The sequence below is a fragment of the Athene noctua genome, chromosome 25 (genome assembly GCF_965140245.1).
Source record: "Athene noctua chromosome 25, bAthNoc1.hap1.1, whole genome shotgun sequence".
In the NCBI taxonomy this organism is placed as follows: Eukaryota; Metazoa; Chordata; class Aves; order Strigiformes; family Strigidae; genus Athene; species Athene noctua.
This window is the reverse complement of record NC_134061.1, coordinates 642647-662010: the sequence shown is the minus strand read 5'-3', so window position 1 is coordinate 662010 and position 19364 is coordinate 642647. Positions and strand designations below refer to the sequence as shown.

The window sequence follows — 19364 nt, the reverse complement described above, 5'->3', positions numbered from 1 at the left end:
CTGTTCCATCCTCTGCCGCCCGCAGCCGAGCCCAGGCTGCCAGGAGCAGCAGGGAGGAAGGTGCTGGGGCAGCCCAGGCGCTGCCTGGAGGCTGGGAGCCTCCCCCTGCCCCAGCCCCGGCTTTCATGCCCTCCTCAGGGGCATCTGATGACCGGCTGCAGCCCCTGGGCACTTGCACGGCCACACGGCCGGGCCACGGCTCGGGCTGATCCAGCTGTGGCGGTTACACCAGCAGGGACCCCACCCCGAGCCCCCCAGCACCGGCAGCCCCTGGTGTCGGCATCCCATCGCAGAGCCGGTGGGGACACGCGCACGGCTGAGGCAGCGCCCTCCCCGCAGCACCCTGGGCACGTGGCATCACCCGGCCACTTGCCAGGGAGCATCTGTAGCCGAAGCAGAATAAAACTGCAGTGATTATATTTCCTGCCTCCCCGCTTGGGGCGGGAGGGAAATTGTTTGATGCTAATCCCCTTGTTTAATCCACCAGCAACCTGACATGCTAACAGTCAGGATTAACTCCCGGCGGGGATCAGGCGTGCAGCTGCGGGGACGGAGGAGCGGAGCGCGACAAGGACGTCCCCGCGCGCTTTGCGGGCTCCCGCGGGCTCTCGGCAGCAGAGGAGCGTGCAGGTACGAGCAGAGTGGAGAGAGGGCTTTTTGTTTTCAGGATCGAGTTCCTCCACTGTGAGCAGTTTTCACCAGGCTGGAATTTCCCCTGGTACAGAAAGGGAGGCTCCAGCTGTCCCGGGAAAGGTCACCCCGGGGGCTGATGCGCTCCCGAGCAGCGATACCATGAGACAGCGAGATTTTCAGATGCGCCTGGGAAGCAAAATTCGCCCACGCTGCCACCGGACTCATCCTGCTACTGCCCAAGCCCGGGTCTGCACGGGGCCAGAGCCATAGGGCAGGACAAGGCCATCCCCAGGTCAGGACCCCCGGCCCCGGGCACCCGTGGGCCAGCCAGGGCATCGCTTCCAGAAGGGTGCCCAGGGATCCTGCTCCGCGCCCTCTGCGCTGCACCACGGCACCGAGTTTGAGTTTCAATTTGTCTGGCTTTATCTTCAAGCCCTCAGTTCTTATTATTCCTCTCTCAGCTAAGTTAAAGAGCCCTTTAATACCCGGCAGTTTTCTCCCTGGGAAGGTACTTGCACACCGTAATCAAGTCACATCTCAGGCTACTTTTCGATAAGCTGAACAGCTTGAGCGCCGAGTCTCTGCTGAACACCCAGCCCCGGGAAAGGGCCGCGCTGAGGCGCTGCCAAGCAGAGCGGAGCCAGAGATTTTTCAGCTGGTGCATTGAAAGGTGAATTGTCGCTTTCTGATGTGCTGATGATAAATGAAATGGCCTGTATAAAAATAAATTGCTGCGTCGCCCTCACCCTGGTCCGCGAGCAGACGGCTGCCGGAGGCACGAGGGGTGCTGGGGAAGGAGGACGCGGGCGCTGCTGGGGCTGGGCCCGTCCCCACGCCATGTCCTGGCCTGGCAGCCCGTGGGGCCCTCACCTGCAAAAGAGCAGGTGGAAAACACCTTCGCCCCACTCCTGCCAGCAAGACTCGCTGCAGCAGCTGTTTGCTGCGGGCCGATGGCGCCTGTCTCCACTTACCGGCGGGGAGTCACGATGGCCAGGAACTGAGTGCTTCGGGGAGCTGAGATAAGCAGAGATGCTCCAGCAACAGCCTTAAATCCAGGGGCTATTGACAGGGGAGGTGTCAGCACGCCAGCAGCCTGCCCCGACGCCCGCTGCGGTGATGAAGTGGGGCTTCGGGCCAGTTTAATCACAGGACGGACCCGCCCGGCGCTGCCCAAAGGGCCGGGGAGGTTTGTCACTCTTGATGGGGGCACGGTCACGCTGTGCCACGGGAGGGGGGAGCGGGGTGGCACAGGGCAGGGTGCAGCACCCTGCGCTGGGGATGGAGGGGAGGAGAGGGACCCCCTGGCCAGGGTCTGACCCGTGGTGGAAGAACGAGTGGCGTAAAGACACCGTGCACGGGGAGCAGGCTGGGGCTGGGGACACGCTCGGGCCGCCCCGCGACACACAGACCTGCTCAGGCACGGACTTGCGGCCCCCCCGAGTCCTGTGGCTCCGAAGCCGGTTCATCAGTAGCTGCAGGCCCGATCGATGGGCAGAGACCTGGGTGGCTGATCAGAGGGGAGCAGCCGCTGCCCCTGCGCCGGGCTGGGGGAGGCAGCAGCGGCGCACGCGGAGGAGTAACGGGGGTCGCAGGGGCGCACGACCCCACAGCTTCACACAGGCCACGGGCAGCCCGGGGGCTGAGCCATGGGGGGGCGGCTCTGAGGGACACTGGCTCTGAAGGACACTGGCCAAGGTCACAGCACCGATCGCTGCAGCTCGGCTGCTCCCTGCTGCCAGGCCCAAGGTGACCGAGCCCCTGGGAAGGAGAAGCCCGGTGGGGCTGGTGTTGAAGCAGAGATGCTCAGGGAGGAGCGAGCAGAGGCTGGGTGCAAACCCACTTGCAAAACCCACAGAGTCCCACAGGGAGACACTGCCCCGGCTCTATATCCCATGGGGTCAGGTGCACCCCCTCAAAAATGGGCAATTTTGGATCAGTGTCGCAGAAATTCTGGTTTCGGCACCGAGGTGGACCAGCAGACCTATCCGGGCTGGTGAGAGCTCGTACCACTGGGTGCTGCAGCACCCACCAGGTTAACTCACAGCCTGGATTCTCCGAGCACAAATCAGGGCAACTGGAGCTCAGCAAAACGATCCGGGGTCCCTGCAGGGGGGAGACTGCCTGGGGAGAGGCAGGAGAGGCCATCCCAGCCCACAGAGAGCCACAAATAACTCAAACGGCCTCATTACCCAGTTTCTGATGCACGGAGTTGGGTTTCGTGTTTCCCCCGGGGCCAACTTCCACCTGAAACTGGGCTGCGCCCCGGCACGGCACAAGCGAAGTCGGGCCGGGCCCCGCGCTCGCCCCGACCCCGCGTCCTCGCTGGAGGGAACCGCCGGCAGCGCCCGGGGCGAGCAGCCCCGACGGCGGCAGTGCCGGGGTGCCCCGGGGGCTGCCCGGAGAGGGGACGGCTTGGGGGCGGCGATCACGCCCGGTGCCCCCACAGCCACCCGGCACCGGCGGAAAAGCCGCTCCTCGCCCTCTGCGGGAGCCGCCGGTGCCCCGCGGGACCGGGCTGGGAGGACGGACAGACCGCGGCCCCCGGGGCGGCCCGTGACCCGGCGAGGAACCGCGCTGCTCACCGGAGCCGGCGGTGCCGGGACCCGCTGCCCCGGGCACCCCCCGGCTCCCCGGGCATCGCCCGCGTCCCACGGCCGGGCCGGGCCGGGGCTTCCCTCTAGCGACCGTCGGCGGGAGAGCACGTCTGGGGGGACACGCGGGATGCGAGGCTGCCGCATCCCGGCCCGGCCGCTGGGACCCCGAGCCCCGGCACCGAACCCCCATCCCCCGAGGCCGGCCCGAGCCCTGCGGCTCCTCAGTGTCCCCGCCTCGGGAGGATGGAGCCCGGCGAGCCCGGGGGGGGCCCAGGTGAGCCCGCAGAGCTCCCGGGCGGGACCCCCAAGCCCCTCCCCGAGCCCGGTCCCACCGTGCTGGGCACCCCGGTTCTGGCAGAAGGTCAAACCCACCCGCAGCTCCGGCTGCGCTGCCGCGGGGGGGCTGAGGCTCATGCTGGGCCACGGGGGGTTTGGGGGGGCTCCCAGGTGGGTCCCTCCAGCCGGTGTCGGCAGCGAGGGGTAGGACTGGGGCAGCCCCACACATGCCAGCGCGGGGGGGGGGCTCCTTGGCTCCCCAGCGGGCGACAGGCCCGGGTACCCACCGAACGCGACGTCCCACAGCAGCGAGTTCCCGTGGCGAATGAAACCACCAGCGCGTCCCCGGGTCCCGGCGCACGCACACGGTTTTAATGGAGGAGAATCCACTTGGCAAAGCAGATGGGGGGCTGCCCCGGCGCTGGGCCACGTCCCGGGAAGCGGCGGGTTCACCTGGGCCGGCAGCGCTGGGGAAGGGCAGGGGAAGGCAGCGGGCGGGGAAGGGTTCGGGTCCTTTCCTATCCCTGAGTCTCGTCCTTTTTGTGTGGGTGCAGCCGCCGCCTCCCGCAGGGTCGGGCTCCAGCCCGGGCTGTGCTGCAGCGGCCTGGGCCAGCGAGGAAGAGAGGAGCGAGCCTCAGCGCTCTGGCCACATGGGCCTGGAGGGGGGGTCTCACGCTGAGGGCGACAGGAAGGGTCCCACTGCTCCGGGGGGGGCCGGGGAACAGCCCTCTCCTGAGCACAGCCTGCGCTAGAAGGACTGGCCGTGGGTGCTGGAGCAGTAGTCCAGGTAGTCAAACTCCTCGACGGGGAACGTGACGGCGCTCCACTTCTTGTACCTCCTCTTCTCGGCCGGCGTCTCCACCACGAAGTTTTTGATGCAGAGGATGGGCAGCTTCACCTGCCGGTAGATCATCTCCATCCCCCAGTCCTGCGTGGGCAGGGAGGGGACGGTCACGCAGCGTCCCCGGCTGCGGGGCCACGCGCGCCCCGGAGGGAGGCCGCTCCTTGCTCCCGGGGTTTGTCCCCCTTCGGGGCCGGCGGCCCGTGCCCGTGTCCCCCGGACATCACAGGGACACGGGCTGCGGCAGCTCCACGGCTCAGCCAGGAGCTGGGGCACGAGGCCCCTCCTGTCCCTGCAGCTCCGGGGGGGCTGCAGCCGCGGGGGCATCGCCGCGCTCACCTGGCTGCACTGGCTGCACGCGATGCGGCACCCGGGCTCCCAGTCCCTGAACGTCCGCTGGAACTCTATTTTCCCAGAGGAAACTCTGTAATACAACCTGCAAGGAAGGGCCCGACAGACACTAAGGACGATGGCCCAGGGGACAGAAACAGGGCGGGGGGGGGTGCTACCGCAATCGCAGAGTCCTGCCAAGCCCCCACGAGCTCCGACAGAGCGGGCAGCAGGCTGCTGCCACCCCCTGCCCGTCCCGGGCACCGGCTCCCGCTGCAGCCGGGCTCTGCCCCCTCGCCCCGCCAGCCCCTACCCGAAGCTGGGGTTGATGTTGACGTGGTGCATCCCCTCCACGGTGCGGAGGTCGCTGCCGCGGCACACCGCCACGTTGCAGTTGATGCAGTAGAGGAGAACAGCGTCCGGGTCGTGCAGCTGCCGCCTCTCGCTGATCCTGGCCTCCTTCATGAGCCAGCTGGCCACGGCGACCCGCTGCAGCTCCTCGATCTGCAGAGGGCAGGGGCAGGGCGGGGGTCAGCCCAGGGCTACGGCACAGACAGACGGCAGACACGGCGAGACACGCGGCCGGGGAGATGCAGCGCCCCGGAGAGCGCGAGCCGTGGGGCAGGACGGGCAGGGGGTGGCAGGTGCTGCCCCAGGGGGAGCAGGCAGCCCAAAGCAGGGGCAGGGGCTGTGCGCAGGCAGCAGGCGCAGGCAGGAGCTGCCTGGCCCCGCTGGTGCTCGGGGCAGCGCCCAGCGCTCACCCTGAGGCGATACTCCTGCTTGGGCAGGGCCTGCACGGCTCTGACCGCCCTCTCCATCACCTCCACCAGCTCCTCGTTGAGCAGCTCCCGGGAGGCCTCTCTGCTGTTGGCTTTGGCGAGGACGGAGTACACGCTGTTTTCGGCACGGGCACGGCCCCGGGCCTGCAGCGGAAGGGCCAGACGCTGCGGTCAGCGGAGGGGGGTCGTGGCCAACCCCCCGCCTCCGCGGGCCACCCTGTGAGGATGGACCCACCCTCCGCACCCTGCGGTGCCAAGATGCTCTGCCAGGGGCTGGGCTCATCCCCGGGGAGCTGCCAGAGGCCGTGGGATGTGAGAGCCCCTGTGTCCCACCCCCGTGGCCTTGGGGCGTCCCGGCAGGCTGCCCCCCACCCTGGGGCCGGGCAGAGCGGCTGGGGGGAGCCCGGGCAGCCACCTGCATCATGGCGATCTCGTTGGTCATCAGCCCATAGCGGACCACGATGTTGCACTCGGGGATATCCAGGCCCTCCTCGGCCACGCTGGTGGAGAAGAGCAGGTTGAGGGCTCCCTCGCGGAACAGCTTGATCACGTCCTGCTGCTCGTTCTGGGGGGGAGAGGGGCTGGTGCAGCGGCGCGGGGCCCCGAGCCCCCGGCAGCACCCGCGGCACCCACTGAGCGTGCGGAGGGGGGAAGGTCCAGCTCCCTCCCACCCTCCGCTCACCTGCGTCATGGGCCTGGTCTGGTTGCTGTAGCCGGCGCCGGTGAGGACGGCAGCCCGGACGTGCTGCCCGCGGAGCGTGGCCGTGTCCTGCAGCCAGCTGAGCAGCGCGTGGGCGCTCTGCCGGGTCTTGGTGAAGACGATGCCGCGAGAGGCGCCATGGGGCTGGAAGTGCTCCCGCAGGATCTCCTCCAGCTTGCCCAGCCTGGGGTTCTCGTAGCGCCGGTCCCCAGCAAGCGCCTGCAGGCTCACCCTGTTCTCTGCGCAGGCGAGCGGGGGGTCAGGGGGCTCCCCATCCCCCAAACGCATCCAGTGCCGACCCCCTGCCAGGCCCCTCCGTTACCCTCAAACGTGGCGGCGAGGAAGCGCTCGGTGGGGTCCTTCTCGTCCCGCTCGGCAGCGTAGAACTGCTGGAGGCACTGGAAGGCGTCGACCATCCGCACCGTGTCGTTGATCAGCAAAGCGTCGTTGTACTTGCGCAGGTGCAGCGCACACACCCGCGTCTTGCGACAAAACGTCTCCGCCGCTGGCAGGGACGGGGCACGTCGCGATCACAGCCCGGCCCCGCGGCCGCCGGCTCTGCCCCCCCGCACCACCCCCCGCCTCACCCTCCTTCTCCAGCTCCACGATGCGCTGCTCGTAAATCTGCGTGCCGAAGTCCTGCGGCAGGCCGGGCATCTCCATGTGCTGCTGGATCTGCTCCATCACCTTCTTCAGCCGCTCGCCAAAGGGGTCCTGGGGGCAGAGAGGGGCTCAGGACCTGAGGCAGCGGGGACACCGCTCCGTGCACGGCCTCGGAGGCGCAGCCCAGGGCGCAGGACCCGGACGGCTGCGGGATCCCCCTGAACCAAAGCGCCGGGTCAGGCCGTTCCCAGAGCGAAGCAGCTGGGGGGGCCCAGCCCCCCGGCTCAGCAGGGCTCGGGGGGGTCCCACCTGCCGCCCCGCCAGCCCCGCGGCTCCGGCCTCACCTGGGCCCTCTCCTGGCACAGGTCGTAGCGCTTCCTGGGCTGGGGGACGTGGCTCTGCAGCTGCTGCGCCTCCTCCTGCGCCGACACGAGCTCCTCGGCGTCCAGGTTGGCACAAATCTGAGAGGGCGAGACCCCGGGGCCACCCGTCGCCCGCACGCCACTTTACCATCGCCCACTCCAAGGGACACCCGGGGCCGTCGCACCCCGCCTTGGCACAGGACAGGGGGTGCGGGACCCACCTGCAGGATGTGCTCCACGGCCCCCTCGAAGGAGGTTGCCCCCCCAGTGCCCGGGGACGCCGTCAGGCCCAGGACCTGCGGCAGGTCCCGCTGCCCGCTGAGCTTGCGCCGGAGGTAATTCAGCATGATCTTGTTGTAGACGGCTTCCTTGTGCGTGTGGTGACACTCGTCTATCACCAGCAGCGAGAAATCTGCGCCGGGCGAGGGAGAGGAGCGGGATGAGCCGCGCGGGAGCCGCCGGGCAGCGGCGGGGGCTCGGCCGGGGGGCGCCAGGGGTCCCGCACCCACCCGTCAGCTCCACGCGCGCGTCCTCGTCCCCGCTGAGCAGCGCGTTCAGCAGGATCTGGGCCGTGCAGATGACGACGTCGCTCTGCCTCACCACGCTGGCGAAGAAGCACTTGTGGCTGCTGTCGCCGCTGACGGCCTCCACCCGGAACGCGTCCTGCAGCGCCTGGAACTCCCTCCCGGCGTGCTGCCCCACCAGGTGCACCTGCGCCCACCAGAGCCCGCTCAGCCCCGGCCCGGCACCGCCGCTCGCCCGGGGCAGGGCCGGGGGCCAGGGGCACCTTGTTGACCAGCACGGCCACCCGGCCGCCCCGACGGCTCTCCAGGTGCCGCCGGCAGACGTGGACGGCAGCGCGGGTCTTCCCGGCGCCCGTGGGCAGGCAGATGATGCTGTTGCGGCCGCGCAGGGCCGGGGCCGCCGCCTCCCGCTGGTACCCCCGCAGCTCCATCCCGCGCCGGGCCGGGGCCGCCGCCTCCCGCCGCTGCCCCCGCAGCTCCGTCCCGGGCCCGGCCGGGAAACGAAACTCGGGGCGGCGCGTCCTGCCGGAGCCCCGCCGAGGGGGGGCCCCGCCGAGGGGGTCCCCGCCGGCCGCGCTGCCGGGAGGGGCCGTGCGGGCAGCGGGGCCGTGCGGAGCCGAGCCGAGCCGAGCCGAGCGGGGCTAAGCCGGGCTGCCCGCACCCCCCCACCTCTCCCCGGTGCCCGCCCGGTCGCGCAGCGGCCCCGGACCCCCCTCCCGGGAGCCCCGGCCACGAACAGAAACCGAAAGCGGGTGGAGCTGCCGCAGCCGCCCGCTGCTGGACCCGCACCGCCCCCCCGCACCCCAACCGGCCCGGCCCCCCCAGTTCAGCCCAGTGCGCCCCAGTTCAGGCCCCCCCCGAGACGCTCCTGGCCCTCTTCCCAACTCCAAGGCCCCCCCCAGGGTGCAGCCCCCGCCCCCCGGTCGTGCTGCCGGGCCAGACTCAAGGGTGCAGCTGGGTCTGCACAAGGACGTTTATTTAAAAAAACAAAACAAAAACCACAAAAAAAACCCAAACCAAAAAAAACAATAAAACCAACAGTCAAGTGGAATGGATGACACGGAAAGGGGGGGTGGTCCCATCTCGGCGAGGCCAGCGAGCTGCAGCGCAGCACCAGCCCCCACCCAGCGGTGACAGCATGGCGGGGGGGCACAAGGCAGAAGGGAGGGGCGAGCGAGGTGGGGGGACAGGCCAGAGCGGGGGGCAGGCACTCGCCAGCCCGGCACCCGAGGCGGCACAGGGGCTGGGGGCACAAGGGGGAGGAGAGCAGGAGCTGACCCCAACCCCGGGGCTGAGGCTGGCTCCCGGCTGGGGCAGCGCAGGGGGGGCAGAGGCCAGGGCAGTGCCGGGCCCCCCCAGTCCCCGGGAGCCAGGGGAGCAGCAGGCAGGGCAGGCAGCAGGAGCAGGCAGGGGGGGCTGTACAGGCAAGGGTGGGCGCAGATCTGCCCGGGGGGGCGAGGGAAGAGCTGACAGAGGCAGCAGGAGCTGGGGGTGCACAGGCAGAGCCCCCCCCCCCTCAGCGGGACCCTGGAGCACCAGCACCCCTGGGGGGGCAGGGCCAGGCCCTGCCCTACATTCAAGGAGAGGGGCTGGGGGCTGCCTCTGCCTGGACGGAAGCAGAAAACCAAAGCACTTGTGTGCCCCCACCCTGAGGCAGAGCCAGGGCAGAAGGCACGACCCTGGGGGGGGGGAAGGAAGCCCCTGGGGGGGGGGAAGGAAGCCCCGGGGGGGGTCCCAGCCCCCAAGGAGGGGCAAGAAACTCAGCACTGCCCTTGCCCAATGCTGATGAGGCAGCTCCAGCCCCGCTGCTCCCCCCAGGAGAGGGGCAGGCAGCTGCTGGCGGGTTAGAGCAGCCCCTGCCCCATCACCCCCCAGGGAAGGCTCATCACCCCCCCAGCTGCACAGTAGCAGCCGCAAACCCTCCAGCAGCCCCTGCCCGGGGGGAGGGGGGGGGGTCAGGTCCCTCCCCCGGGGGCCAGTGGCCAAGGCGGGTCCAGGCCAGCTCCCCTACTTGTCGATGAGCCCCCCCTCCTTGAGCTTGAAGTAGAAGAACTTCTCGAGGGTGTTGGCACACTTGCAGTAGTCGCTGTCGGGGGGGTTGTACTCGCGGCAGTTGGTGATGATGCGCTGCAGGTCGGCGATGAAGAGCTTCTTGGTGACGTAGTAGCGGTTCTTGAGGCGCTCGGTCATGGTCTTCAGGTCTGGGGGTGGGGAAGGGTCAGGGCCCCCCAGCCTCCGCACAGCCCCCCACCACGGACCCCAGCTCGTCCCTCTCTCTTCTGGACCAGCCCGGGACGCCCAGCACCCCAACCACGACCCCCCAGCACAATCACCCCCCCAGCCCAGCCTGCCCGGGGGGTCCCAGCCCAAGCACCCACCGATGGGGAAGCGGATGATTTCGTAGTAATCCGGCGCCTCCGACTTCTTCACGGGCTCCATGAAGGGCCACGCGCTGGGGTGCGTCTGGGAGGGGGCGGGGGGCAGGTTACACACTGGCCCCAGCACACGAGGGGCCCCCCCGTGCCCCGAGGGCAGAGCCCGGAGCAGCCTGGCCCAGGGGAGGGGCAGGGGGGATGGATGGACAGGGACCCCGCACCTTGATCTGGGCCAGGAGGTTCTTCAGGGTGTTGTAGAGCTGGTCTGGATCCTTCAGCTCCTTCCTACGGGACAAAGCCAGTGCCAGCCAGCGCCCATCAGCGGGGGGGGCCTTGCCCCAGCGCCCATCAGCTGGGGGGGGGGGCCTTGCCCCAGCGCCCATCCCAGCACCAGGAGTGAGGAGCCGCTGCGGGACCCCCACCCCCCCATGCAGTGCTCACCCCTTCTCCTTCCCCAGCGGTTTCCATCCCGTCTCTCCTGGAAGACAAGGTCAAGGTCACCAAGTGCCCCGCAGGGGGGGCACAGAGCCCGACAGCCCCTGCCCGTGGACTCACGGATGCCGGGGACGCTCTCGATGGGGATCTGCCGCACGCCCTCCTTGAAGCAGGTCAGGCCGGGGTAGACCTTGCGGATCTGCGCCTGCTTCCTCTCAATCAGCTTCTTGATGATCTGCGGCGGGAAGGGGGGTTGGGGGCCACGCTGCCACCGCCCCGTCCCCTCCCGGGCAGCGCCCGCCCGCGGGACGAACCTCCTTCTGCTTCTTGATGATGTGCGAGAGCTCGGTGTAGGGGATGCGGGGGTTCAACTCGCACTCCATCAGCGTCGCCCCCTCGTAGTCCTTGATGTAGCCCAGGTAGCGGCTCTTGGGAACCTTGATGTCCTTGGAAAAGCCCTGGGGGGGACGGGGCACGTGGGAGGGGGCTGGTGGGCAGGGGGGGACGAGGCGGGGGCTGCCCCGGGGGAAGGAGCTCACCTGCTTCTTGAAGTAGCCGATGGCGTATTCGTCGGCGTAGGTGAGGAAGTAGAGGATGTTGTGCTTGATGTGATACTCCTTCAGGTGGTTCATCAGGTGCGTCCCGTAGCCCTGGGGGAGCCGCCGTGAGATGGGGACCCCCCCTGCGCCCCCCAAGGCAGCGGGGACACACGGCCCCCTCCCACCCCCGGACAGGGGCAGCGGGAGGACGGCCAAGGGCAAGCGCTGCTGCCGGGGGCTGGCCGGGAGCCCAACCCCGCTCCCCCCCGCCGCGGGCACCGCGCTGGGCTGCCGGGACCCCCCGAGCCGCGGCCACCCCCCCTCCCCGCCGGCACCTTGACTTGCTCGTTGGAGGTGACGGCGCAGAAGACGATCTCGGTGAAGCCCTGGGTGGGGAACATGCGGAAGCAGATGCCCCCGATCACGCGCCCGTCCTTGATCAGCGCCAGCGTCTTGTGCTTCCTGCGGGCAGCCGGGGTGAGACGGGCACCCCCCCCACCAGCCCCCCCCCCGCGCCCCCCGAGCCACGCACGGGTCGAAGACGAGGCGGGTGATGTACTCCTTGGGCATGCGGGGCAGCTGGTGCGAGAAGACGTTCTGCAAGCCCACGAGCCACATCAGGATCTTCTTGTTGGATTTCTGCGAGAGCGAGTTGCCGATGACGTGGAACTCGATGATGCCGCGGCGCTCCTCCAGCCGGGCCGTCTCGTCCCGCGCCGCGTTCGCCGACAGCAGGCTGGTCTGGGGAGGGGGCGCGGGGGCTTTCACCGGCCCTGGCACGCCGGGAAGGCGGCGGCGCGGCCCCAGCACCCCCAGGCCGTACCTCGGGGCCCAGCATGGCGGCGGGGTCGGTGATGGTCAGCATGACCTCGTTCACCAGCTCCATGGGGATGTCTCCCATCACGCGGATCCGCTTGGCATCTTCCAGCGTCAGGCTCTCGGGCAGCTTCCGCTTCTCCCCTGGGGACGGGAGCGGCACATCCAGCACCGGGAGCGACCAGGAGGGTCCCGGCTCCCGCGGCACCGGCCCTACCCGGCAGCGGCTCCGGGGCGCTGGCGTCCATGCTGGCGGCGGAGCTGCTGTTGCTGAGCTTCTTGCTGAAGAGCGGAGCGGCGGGCACGGCCACGGTGCTGACCGCGGCTGGAAGAGACCAGTGATGCCCAGGGCTGCCAGGAAGCGGCTCGTCACGCGACGGCAGCCCAGCCTCCACCGCGCCTCACCCGCGCCTCGGCCCTTCGTCCCGCAGCCCCCGAGCTGGGGGGGGGGCCGCTCCCCGAGATACCTGGGCGAGACACCAGCTGGGTCCCCTCCGCGGCTGGCACGGTGAAATCGGCCTCCCAGATCGGGGAGTTCTCGCCGTAGATCTCCTCCTCCAGCATGGACAGGAACCTGGGCGGGAGCGGGACGTCGGCCACGCGCGGTGCGTGAGCGCCCCGAGGGAGGGGACTCCCCCCCCTCGTGCTGGGCACCTACTTGGGGAAGTGGGTGAGGATCAGCGTCCGCTTCTCTGGCACCAGCTTGTCCTTCTCCACCCGGAACTTCTCCAGCAGCTGCCGGCGGGTGACGGTGAAGATGGACTTGAGGAGGCTGCGCCCGAAGACGTGGGTGGTCTCGTAGCGGGGGAGGCTGTCGCAGCTCTGGGGCACGTGGCAGTAGCACAACCACCTGGGGGGACAAGGACGCGGCTGCAGCGAGGGGCCCGTGGCCAGACCCCAGAGCACCCACACCCCTCGTGGGGCGGCGCCGCTGGAAGCGGGGGGGAGCGGAGCAGCGCCCGCGGGGCCGCGGTGACGTTACCGGGGAGCACCGTCCCCTCCGGGCGCCCGCTCTGCCGACGGGCCAGCGGGGAGGCTCAGACCTGGGCCCAGCCCCGCGCTGGCTGGCTCAGCCCCCTCCCGCCCTCACCTCGTGTAGTTGACCTTGTAGGTGGCCACGTCGTCGTTCTGGGAGCGCTGGCGGAACTGGGACGGCGTCTCCAGCTTCCAGTAGTTGAGGCAGAGCAGGAACATCTTGGAGAGCTCGTACATGGTCTGTCGCTCCTTGGGTGGCAAGTGGCTGAACTTGTACTGGACGAAGTTCAGAACCCCCTGGGGAGAGGAGGCGGTGGTGGAGGGGCACCGGGTGCTGCCCCCGAAGAGGAGCGGGGCCGGGCAAGAGCAGCAAAACACGGGACGAGGCACCAGCGCAGGGGGTGACCCGCGGCCTCACCTGCTCGATGTTTGGCTTCTCGAAGGGGGGGCTGCCCAGGGAGCCCTCGACCACCGGCTGGCTCATCTGCAGGATGCACTTCCGCAGGAGCTGCGGGGACGCGGGCGGAGGCGCTGACCCCAGGAGCGCGCTGGGGGGGCAGCGGCAGGACGCTCCGCGGGGCTGCCCAGGGCCCCGCGGCCAGGACGGGGCCGGGGTCTCTCCCCGGGAAACGCCCCTGCGGGGGAATTCCGGGCCGGGAGAGCGGTCGCTCCCGGGTCGGGGCCGGTGTTCCGGGTCTCGGCAGCCACGGACAGAGCGCGGCTCCCGGGAGGGACGAGCAGCGGGACGGCAGCGCCCGCTCCCCAGCAAACCGAGGGACCCCGCGCGAGCCCCCCCCTGCACGCGGGGCGGCGAGAGGCGCCCGGGCCCGGACGCACCTTGAACAGGTAGAAATACACCTGCTTGGTGTCCGTGTCCTCCTCCTTGTGCACCGACATGAAGAGGTTCTCCACGTCCACCACCATGCCCAGCAGGCGGTTGATCTCCTCCTCCGAGACGTTCTCCAGGTGGGACACGTGGTCGGCTGCGGCGCAGGGAGAGCTCAGTGAGCCGGGGGGGGGGGGGGGGGTCAGCACGGCTCCCCCGACCCCGACCCGGGGGTCCCCGGCGCCCCGCGGGTTACCCAGCGCGTGGCCGCAGCTCCGGCACGGCTCGCTCAGGTTGGTCACCGGCTGCTGCAGGTCCATGCGGGGGGCGGTGGGGGGGTTCGGGTTCTTCCAGCCGTTGCACTTGCAGGCGTCGTTGGCCTGGGAAAAGGGACGCGGTGAAACCCACCCACCCCCCCGCAGAGCCGCTTCCATGAGTCCCACCCATCCCAGCTTCCCGCAGCACCCACCCCAGCGCCCTGACACCCCCGGGGATGTCCCAGCACCCCCATTACACACCCCTCCCGCACCCCACCTCCTGCATCCCCCCACCCACCTCAACACCCCCCCTCCTGCACCCACCATCCCTTCACACCCTTCCCACGCCCCCTCCCGCACCCCCTGCGAGCTTCAGGGACCCCTCCTCCTGCATCCCCCACCCCTCCGCGCCCTCGCATCCCCTCCCGCACCCCCTCCCCGCCTCAGGCACCCCCTCCCTTCCCCTCACACACCCTCGCACCCACCTTACAAGCCGAGAAGACCCCCAACTTCTCCAGCTTCTTCCCGCGGGGGAACCCCCGCACCTGCGCCTTGCGCTGGCTCGCCCGTTGCTGCTGGCTCAGCCCGGGCCGCGCCGGATCGCTGGATCCTCCGGATCCTCCTCCTCCAGCCGCCGGTCCGCCGCTCCCCGAAGACCCCCCCGGGCCCGGCGGGGGCCGCCCCGGTTGCGCGGCCTCCGGCTCCGCCATGCCGGGCCCGGCGTGCGCTCCGCGCTCACTGCGCCTGCGCGCCGGGCACGCCGGGATCGGTAGTTCCGTGGGGTGGGGACGGGGAGAACCGGCGCTCCCGGGGCCGGTTCACGTCGCCCGCAGCCCCGGGCGGGAGCGAAGCTCCCGCCCGGGGCTGCGGGCGGCGTGAACCGGCCGCGGAGAACCGAGGTCGCGGCCCGACGGGGGATCAACCCCCCGAAACCGTACGGGGGTCGCGGAGCCGTCGCTGCCCACCGGACACCCCCCCCGCCCCGCTCCGGTAACCGGTACCGCGCCCGGTTCGGCGGTGCACAGCGCATCCCGCATCCCCTCCAAATATGGAGCGAGGCCACGCCTCCCGCGCCAAATAGGGGTGGCGAGGCCACGCCTTCGGCCCACACGCCCCCGCCCTTATTTTTTTTGGAGGGGGGGAAGTTAATAGAGGGGTGTGGCCACGCCGCATCGCCCCGCCCCTTGAGGCCTAATTATGGAGTGTGCCCCCCCTCCCCGCTTGCCCATTTATGGGTGGGCACGCCCATTGAGGGGCGTGGCTTGGAGGAAGGTGGGGAAGGAGGCAGAGAGCGGCGCCTGGAAGGTGCCGGCAAATGGCGGGGAGGGGGGGGGGACACGAGGGGGGGGACACACGGTACCGGGGGTGCTGGCACGGGGGGTCGTGGCGAACGGGCACCGCCCGGGAGTGGCCCAGCACCACCCCGAAGATGGGGGTCGGGTGCCCCTAAGGCTGCCCGGGGCAGGGTGGGGGGATGCTGAGGGTCCCCCTCGCTGGGGGATGCTCAGTGCTGGAGCCCCCCCGCCCCCAGCCGAGGTGGGGCTGGGGAGAGGTGCCAGGGCCGTGCCCACCCCCCCGTGGGCAACCGTCTGGCTGCGTGGGCAAAGCCCGGGGCCAGCAGACACAGAAACGACACAACTAAAAGTCACGAGTGTTTATTCCATATCAAAAAAGCCGCGGTTTTGGGGCAGAGACCCCCGACCCCCCGGGGTCCCGCTCTGCGGCCCGCGGCTGCCCCGGCAGCCGGGCTCAGCCCGGCCCCGCGCCGCTCGCCGTCACGCCTTGGCCCGCTCGGCTCCATCGTCGCCGGGGGCTGTCGGCTGCGCCGCCGCCGGCCCCAGCTGGATGGGCACGTTCCTCTCGGGGGCGGCCGGCAGCGCCAGCCTGGGGGCCTCGATGCGGAGCTGCCCCTCCTTGGACAGGGAGCAGGTCAGCGCCTCGGCGTCCACCTCCTCGGGCACGTCCCACTCCCGCTTCAGCACCTCGTACTTGTAGGAGAAGGAGCCCTTCTCGTCGGTGCTCTGCGTCTCCTTCTGCCCCACCAGCACCACCTTCCTGCCCACCACCTTCACCGACAGCTGCTCGGGGGAAAAGTCCTTCACGTCCTGGCAGACGGAGAAGCCCTCGCCGGAGCCCTGGGTCAGGGCTGTGCCGGTGCTGGGGGCTCGCTCCGCGGCGATGCCGAGCCGGCCGGGGCTGCTCCCGCTGCTCAGGAACTGCTCGAAGCTGCTCATGAACTCCCGCGCCCTCTCCATCTCCAGGCGCAGCTCGCGCTCCAGCTCGGCGAAGAGGGTCCCTGGGTGCGGCCAGAGGGTGCGGACGGGCCCCAGCCACGGGAACAGGGAGCTGGTCGCGGGCGGCGCGAAGTGCAGGCGGCAAAGCATCGCTGCTGGCGGGGCTGCTCGGCTCTGGGCGGCGGCTGGCGCGGTGCTGGGCTGGGGCCGGGCAGCGCCGGGTTTTATCCTTCCCTGCCCGGGGGTGTGCCCCTTCCAGAACTCTCTCTCCCCACGCACCCTCCCGCAGCCATCGCCTATTTTTGAGAGGCTGATTATCTGCCAGCCGAAATAGCAGCGCCTGCTTCTGGGGACGAGTCACACGCCACAAATAGGGCGCTGCGGTCAGCGCGGGGAGCTCGGGTTTCTGCAGAGGCACCGTGATGCAGCAAGGCCTGCGGGACCGCCGGCCGGGGGGCGAGCGAAGCCCTTCCCGTGGCCCCCGCGCCGGGGGGGCTCGGCGGAGCGCGGGTTGCGCTGTGCCGGGGCGCGTCACCTTGGTCCCACCCCTAAAGCAACACGGTCCGACGTCACCCGCTGCCAGACGCCTCTCGCACTTTCTAGGTGCCCCCCCCGGCTCCCTCCCCGGGGGCTGCCCACTGTCCTGTCCCGGCCCTCAGCCCCCCGCCTGTGCACCCTGCCCTGGGGGGGCCCTCGGGCTGGTTTGTGGTCTCACCTGGGGTGTGTGTGTCCCCCCCCCGGGCAGCTGCGGGTCCTGCAAAGGAGACAGGGGTCCCGCCTGCGGGCGTCGGGGGAGCAGGGCACAGGCGAGGGGGGAAAGGCAGGGAGGAGCCCGGCCCCGCTCCCTGCCTGGGAGGGAGAAAGGCCAAAGCTCTTGGCAGGGGTGGCTCAGGAATCCCGTTCAGAGGCTGAGGTGATGCTCTAATTATAATCCAGGAGAGCAGAGCTGCAAGACTAAGGACAAAGGTATGCTGGGCACGATGTGAGAGGTGCCTCTCCTCATGGATGAGTAACAAGAATGAGCTAGAACAGGCTGGAAAGAGCTGAGCTCTTCTCCTGAGGATGACGTGATGTGCAGGATGAGGCCACTCCTCCTGGGGAGGGAAATAAAAGCCGCGGGCAGCAGGACCGGGGCAGAGCGCTCCCAGCCCGAGAGCCACAGCAGCAGCAGCAGCAGCAGCAGCAGCAGCAGCAGCAGCAGCAGCGATGCTTTGCCGATTGCACCTCTCACCCTCCGCCACCCTGGCCAGCCGGCTGGGCACCATGAGGACCCTCTGGCCATACTCAGAGTCCATCTTCACCGAGATGCCGACGCTGGAGAAAATTCGGGAGTTCATGAACAGCTTCGAGCAGCTTCTGAGCAGCCAAGGAGCCGCTGCCGCGGAGCGAGCCCCCAGCACCGGCACAGCCCCGACCCAGGGCTCCGGCGAGGGCTTCTCCGTCTGCCAGAACGTGAAGGACTTTTCCCCCGAGCAGCTGTCGGTGAAGGTGGTGGGCAGGAAGGTGGTGCTGGTGGGGCAGAAGGAGACACAGAGCACCGATGAGAAGGGCTCCTTCTCCTACAAGTACGAGGTGCTGAAGCGGGAGTGGGACGTGCCCGAGGAGGTGGACGCCGAGGCGCTGACCTGCTCCCTGTCCAAGGAGGGGCAGCTCCGCATCGAGGCCCCCAGGCTGGCGCTGCCGGCCGCCTCCGAGAGGAACGTGCCCATCCAGGTCAACCCTGCGGCCCCACAGCCCGGAGCAGCCTCCGAGGACAGAGCCACCAGCAAAGCCGAGGTGTAACGGGGAAGAAGCGATGGCCCACGGCAGGACCGGAACAGAGAGCAGCAAGTCCTGGGTGTTAGCCCAGACAAGCTCCATCAATAATGATATCACTTTTTTCACTATACTGGAATGTTTTTGTATCCAATAAAATACTTTTGCATAGAACCTGCTTGTGTTCTCTTGGTGTTGACTGATGGGGAGGTTGGGCCCTGGTCTCAGCTCTCGGTGAGAGAGGAGCTGGATGCACGGAGAGGGAAGAACCTCTCTTGGTGCCTCAGGGCAGCACAAAACGGGCCCGACAGCGGACCCAGAGGTAGGGAAGGGATCTGCGAGCAGGGTGCTGCTCAGGGCGGGGGGAGGCGGGAAGCACCCCAGCGGGGACGGGCAGCTCCCCTCGCTGTACCGGAGCAGAAGCCGCTCTCCCAGGGAACAGGCAGCTGCTTCACCCCCTCCTTGTGCCACTGCCAGCGGCTGCCCCAGCTCCACAGCCCCTTGCTACCGGCCGGTGCCGCCGCGTGGCAAGGTGGAAGGCTGGACGGCCTGGCTGGGTGCAGGTTGCCCCTGTTGTAGCCACACTTGCCCCCCACAGAGTTTGGAAAGGGGCTGCTGGAGCCCCTCGGAGATCCCAGCAGGCAGGAGGGTGAAGGCCAGCTCCAGGTGCTGCCTGTAACCACAAAACCAGCCCCGCTCAGGCCCGGGCAGGCAGCAGGTACGCAGGCAGCCACACCTGAGCCGAAGCTGCTCGGAGCTCGGGCAGCCCTTGCCCGTGGCAGCCCGGCGGCTCCGGGGAAGGCGGCTGCGCCCCGGCCCCGCGTCCCTCCCGGGGCAGCAGCAGGACACCCCCGGGGGCAGCACGGGCTCCTTCGCAGCCACAAGATCCAGAGCCCCGGAAGGACCCAGAAACGCTGCCCTGACAAGCAGAACCCCCGTAAGAGGAGCCAGCAGATGGCAACAGCAGCGCGCGTTGGCTCAGCGGGGACTGGCGAAGCCCTTCTCCCACGGGCTGCCCGGGGAAGCCAGCAGCACCAGTCGGAACCACACTGGGGGCACGGGAGGAGCCCCACGGGCAGAGGGGCAGCCCAGCTGCCTCGCAGGGGAGGGCAACAAGCGGCCCCGGCTGAGCGAAGCCCCTGTGAGGCCGCTGGAGCCCAGCGCCGCCGCCAGCCCGGGCTCCAGCGCATCGGGAACTTCATCGCCAAGACGCTCCAGCCCCTTCCCGCTTCCAGGATTCTGAGGAAATTCAACGTGGGCAAAAGGCAGCAAGCCCTCGGGATGGAGCCTGTGTGAGCCAAGGCCGTTCACACTTTACTCTGTTACCCAGCAGAGGCTCCCGAGCCCCAGCCCAGGGCCGGTCGCACAGCGCAGACGGTAGCCACGCCGAGGAGAGGCAGCGGGTCCAAGCACCATCACAAGCCCTGAGCTCTCCCGGGCGCGTGCTCGGGACCGACTCCAGGCCTCAGCGCTGGGTGCGAGGAGCTCCGAGTCCCTGCAGCAGCGACGG

The 19364-nt window shown here is 69.7% G+C and overlaps 4 protein-coding genes across 4 annotated transcripts in view; 1 reads left to right on the top strand and 3 right to left on the bottom strand.

Moving 5' to 3' along the window:
• Positions 1 to 3861: 3861 nt before the first annotated feature.
• On the bottom strand, positions 3862 to 8123 carry DHX58 (DExH-box helicase 58). The gene is made up of 12 exons (XM_074926548.1): positions 7906 to 8123; positions 7628 to 7829; positions 7340 to 7530; positions 7101 to 7217; positions 6741 to 6867; positions 6476 to 6658; positions 6136 to 6392; positions 5869 to 6018; positions 5436 to 5597; positions 4988 to 5178; positions 4684 to 4780; positions 3862 to 4431 (listed from the first exon to the last, which is right to left on the bottom strand). Exons 1-12 carry the CDS (start codon positions 8071 to 8073, stop codon positions 4252 to 4254), a joined length of 2025 nt encoding a protein of 674 aa, XP_074782649.1. The 5' UTR covers positions 8074 to 8123; the 3' UTR covers positions 3862 to 4251.
• A 478-nt stretch (positions 8124 to 8601) lies between these two features.
• KAT2A (lysine acetyltransferase 2A) overlaps positions 8602 to 19364 on the bottom strand; it is a 34655-nt gene continuing 23892 nt past the window's right edge. Inside the window, 20 exon segments of the mRNA XM_074927147.1 lie at positions 8602 to 9843; positions 10021 to 10105; positions 10239 to 10302; positions 10459 to 10495; positions 10573 to 10687; positions 10767 to 10910; positions 10992 to 11102; positions 11327 to 11453; positions 11524 to 11732; positions 11815 to 11951; positions 12025 to 12132; positions 12275 to 12381; positions 12466 to 12657; positions 12898 to 13079; positions 13201 to 13290; positions 13620 to 13765; positions 13865 to 13988; positions 14351 to 14669; positions 17324 to 17608; positions 18864 to 19093. Of these exon segments, the coding sequence (XP_074783248.1) occupies positions 9650 to 9843; positions 10021 to 10105; positions 10239 to 10302; positions 10459 to 10495; positions 10573 to 10687; positions 10767 to 10910; positions 10992 to 11102; positions 11327 to 11453; positions 11524 to 11732; positions 11815 to 11951; positions 12025 to 12132; positions 12275 to 12381; positions 12466 to 12657; positions 12898 to 13079; positions 13201 to 13290; positions 13620 to 13765; positions 13865 to 13988; positions 14351 to 14669; positions 17324 to 17608; positions 18864 to 19093 (3006 nt within the window). The 3' untranslated portion in view covers positions 8602 to 9649.
• On the bottom strand, positions 15505 to 16768 carry LOC141970412 (heat shock protein 30C-like). The gene has a single exon (XM_074927007.1). The coding sequence runs from the start codon at positions 16247 to 16249 to the stop codon at positions 15641 to 15643; it is 609 nt and encodes a 202-aa protein (XP_074783108.1). The 5' UTR covers positions 16250 to 16768; the 3' UTR covers positions 15505 to 15640.
• On the top strand, positions 17242 to 18022 carry LOC141970413 (heat shock protein 30C-like). The gene has a single exon (XM_074927008.1). The coding sequence runs from the start codon at positions 17306 to 17308 to the stop codon at positions 17879 to 17881; it is 576 nt and encodes a 191-aa protein (XP_074783109.1). The 5' UTR covers positions 17242 to 17305; the 3' UTR covers positions 17882 to 18022.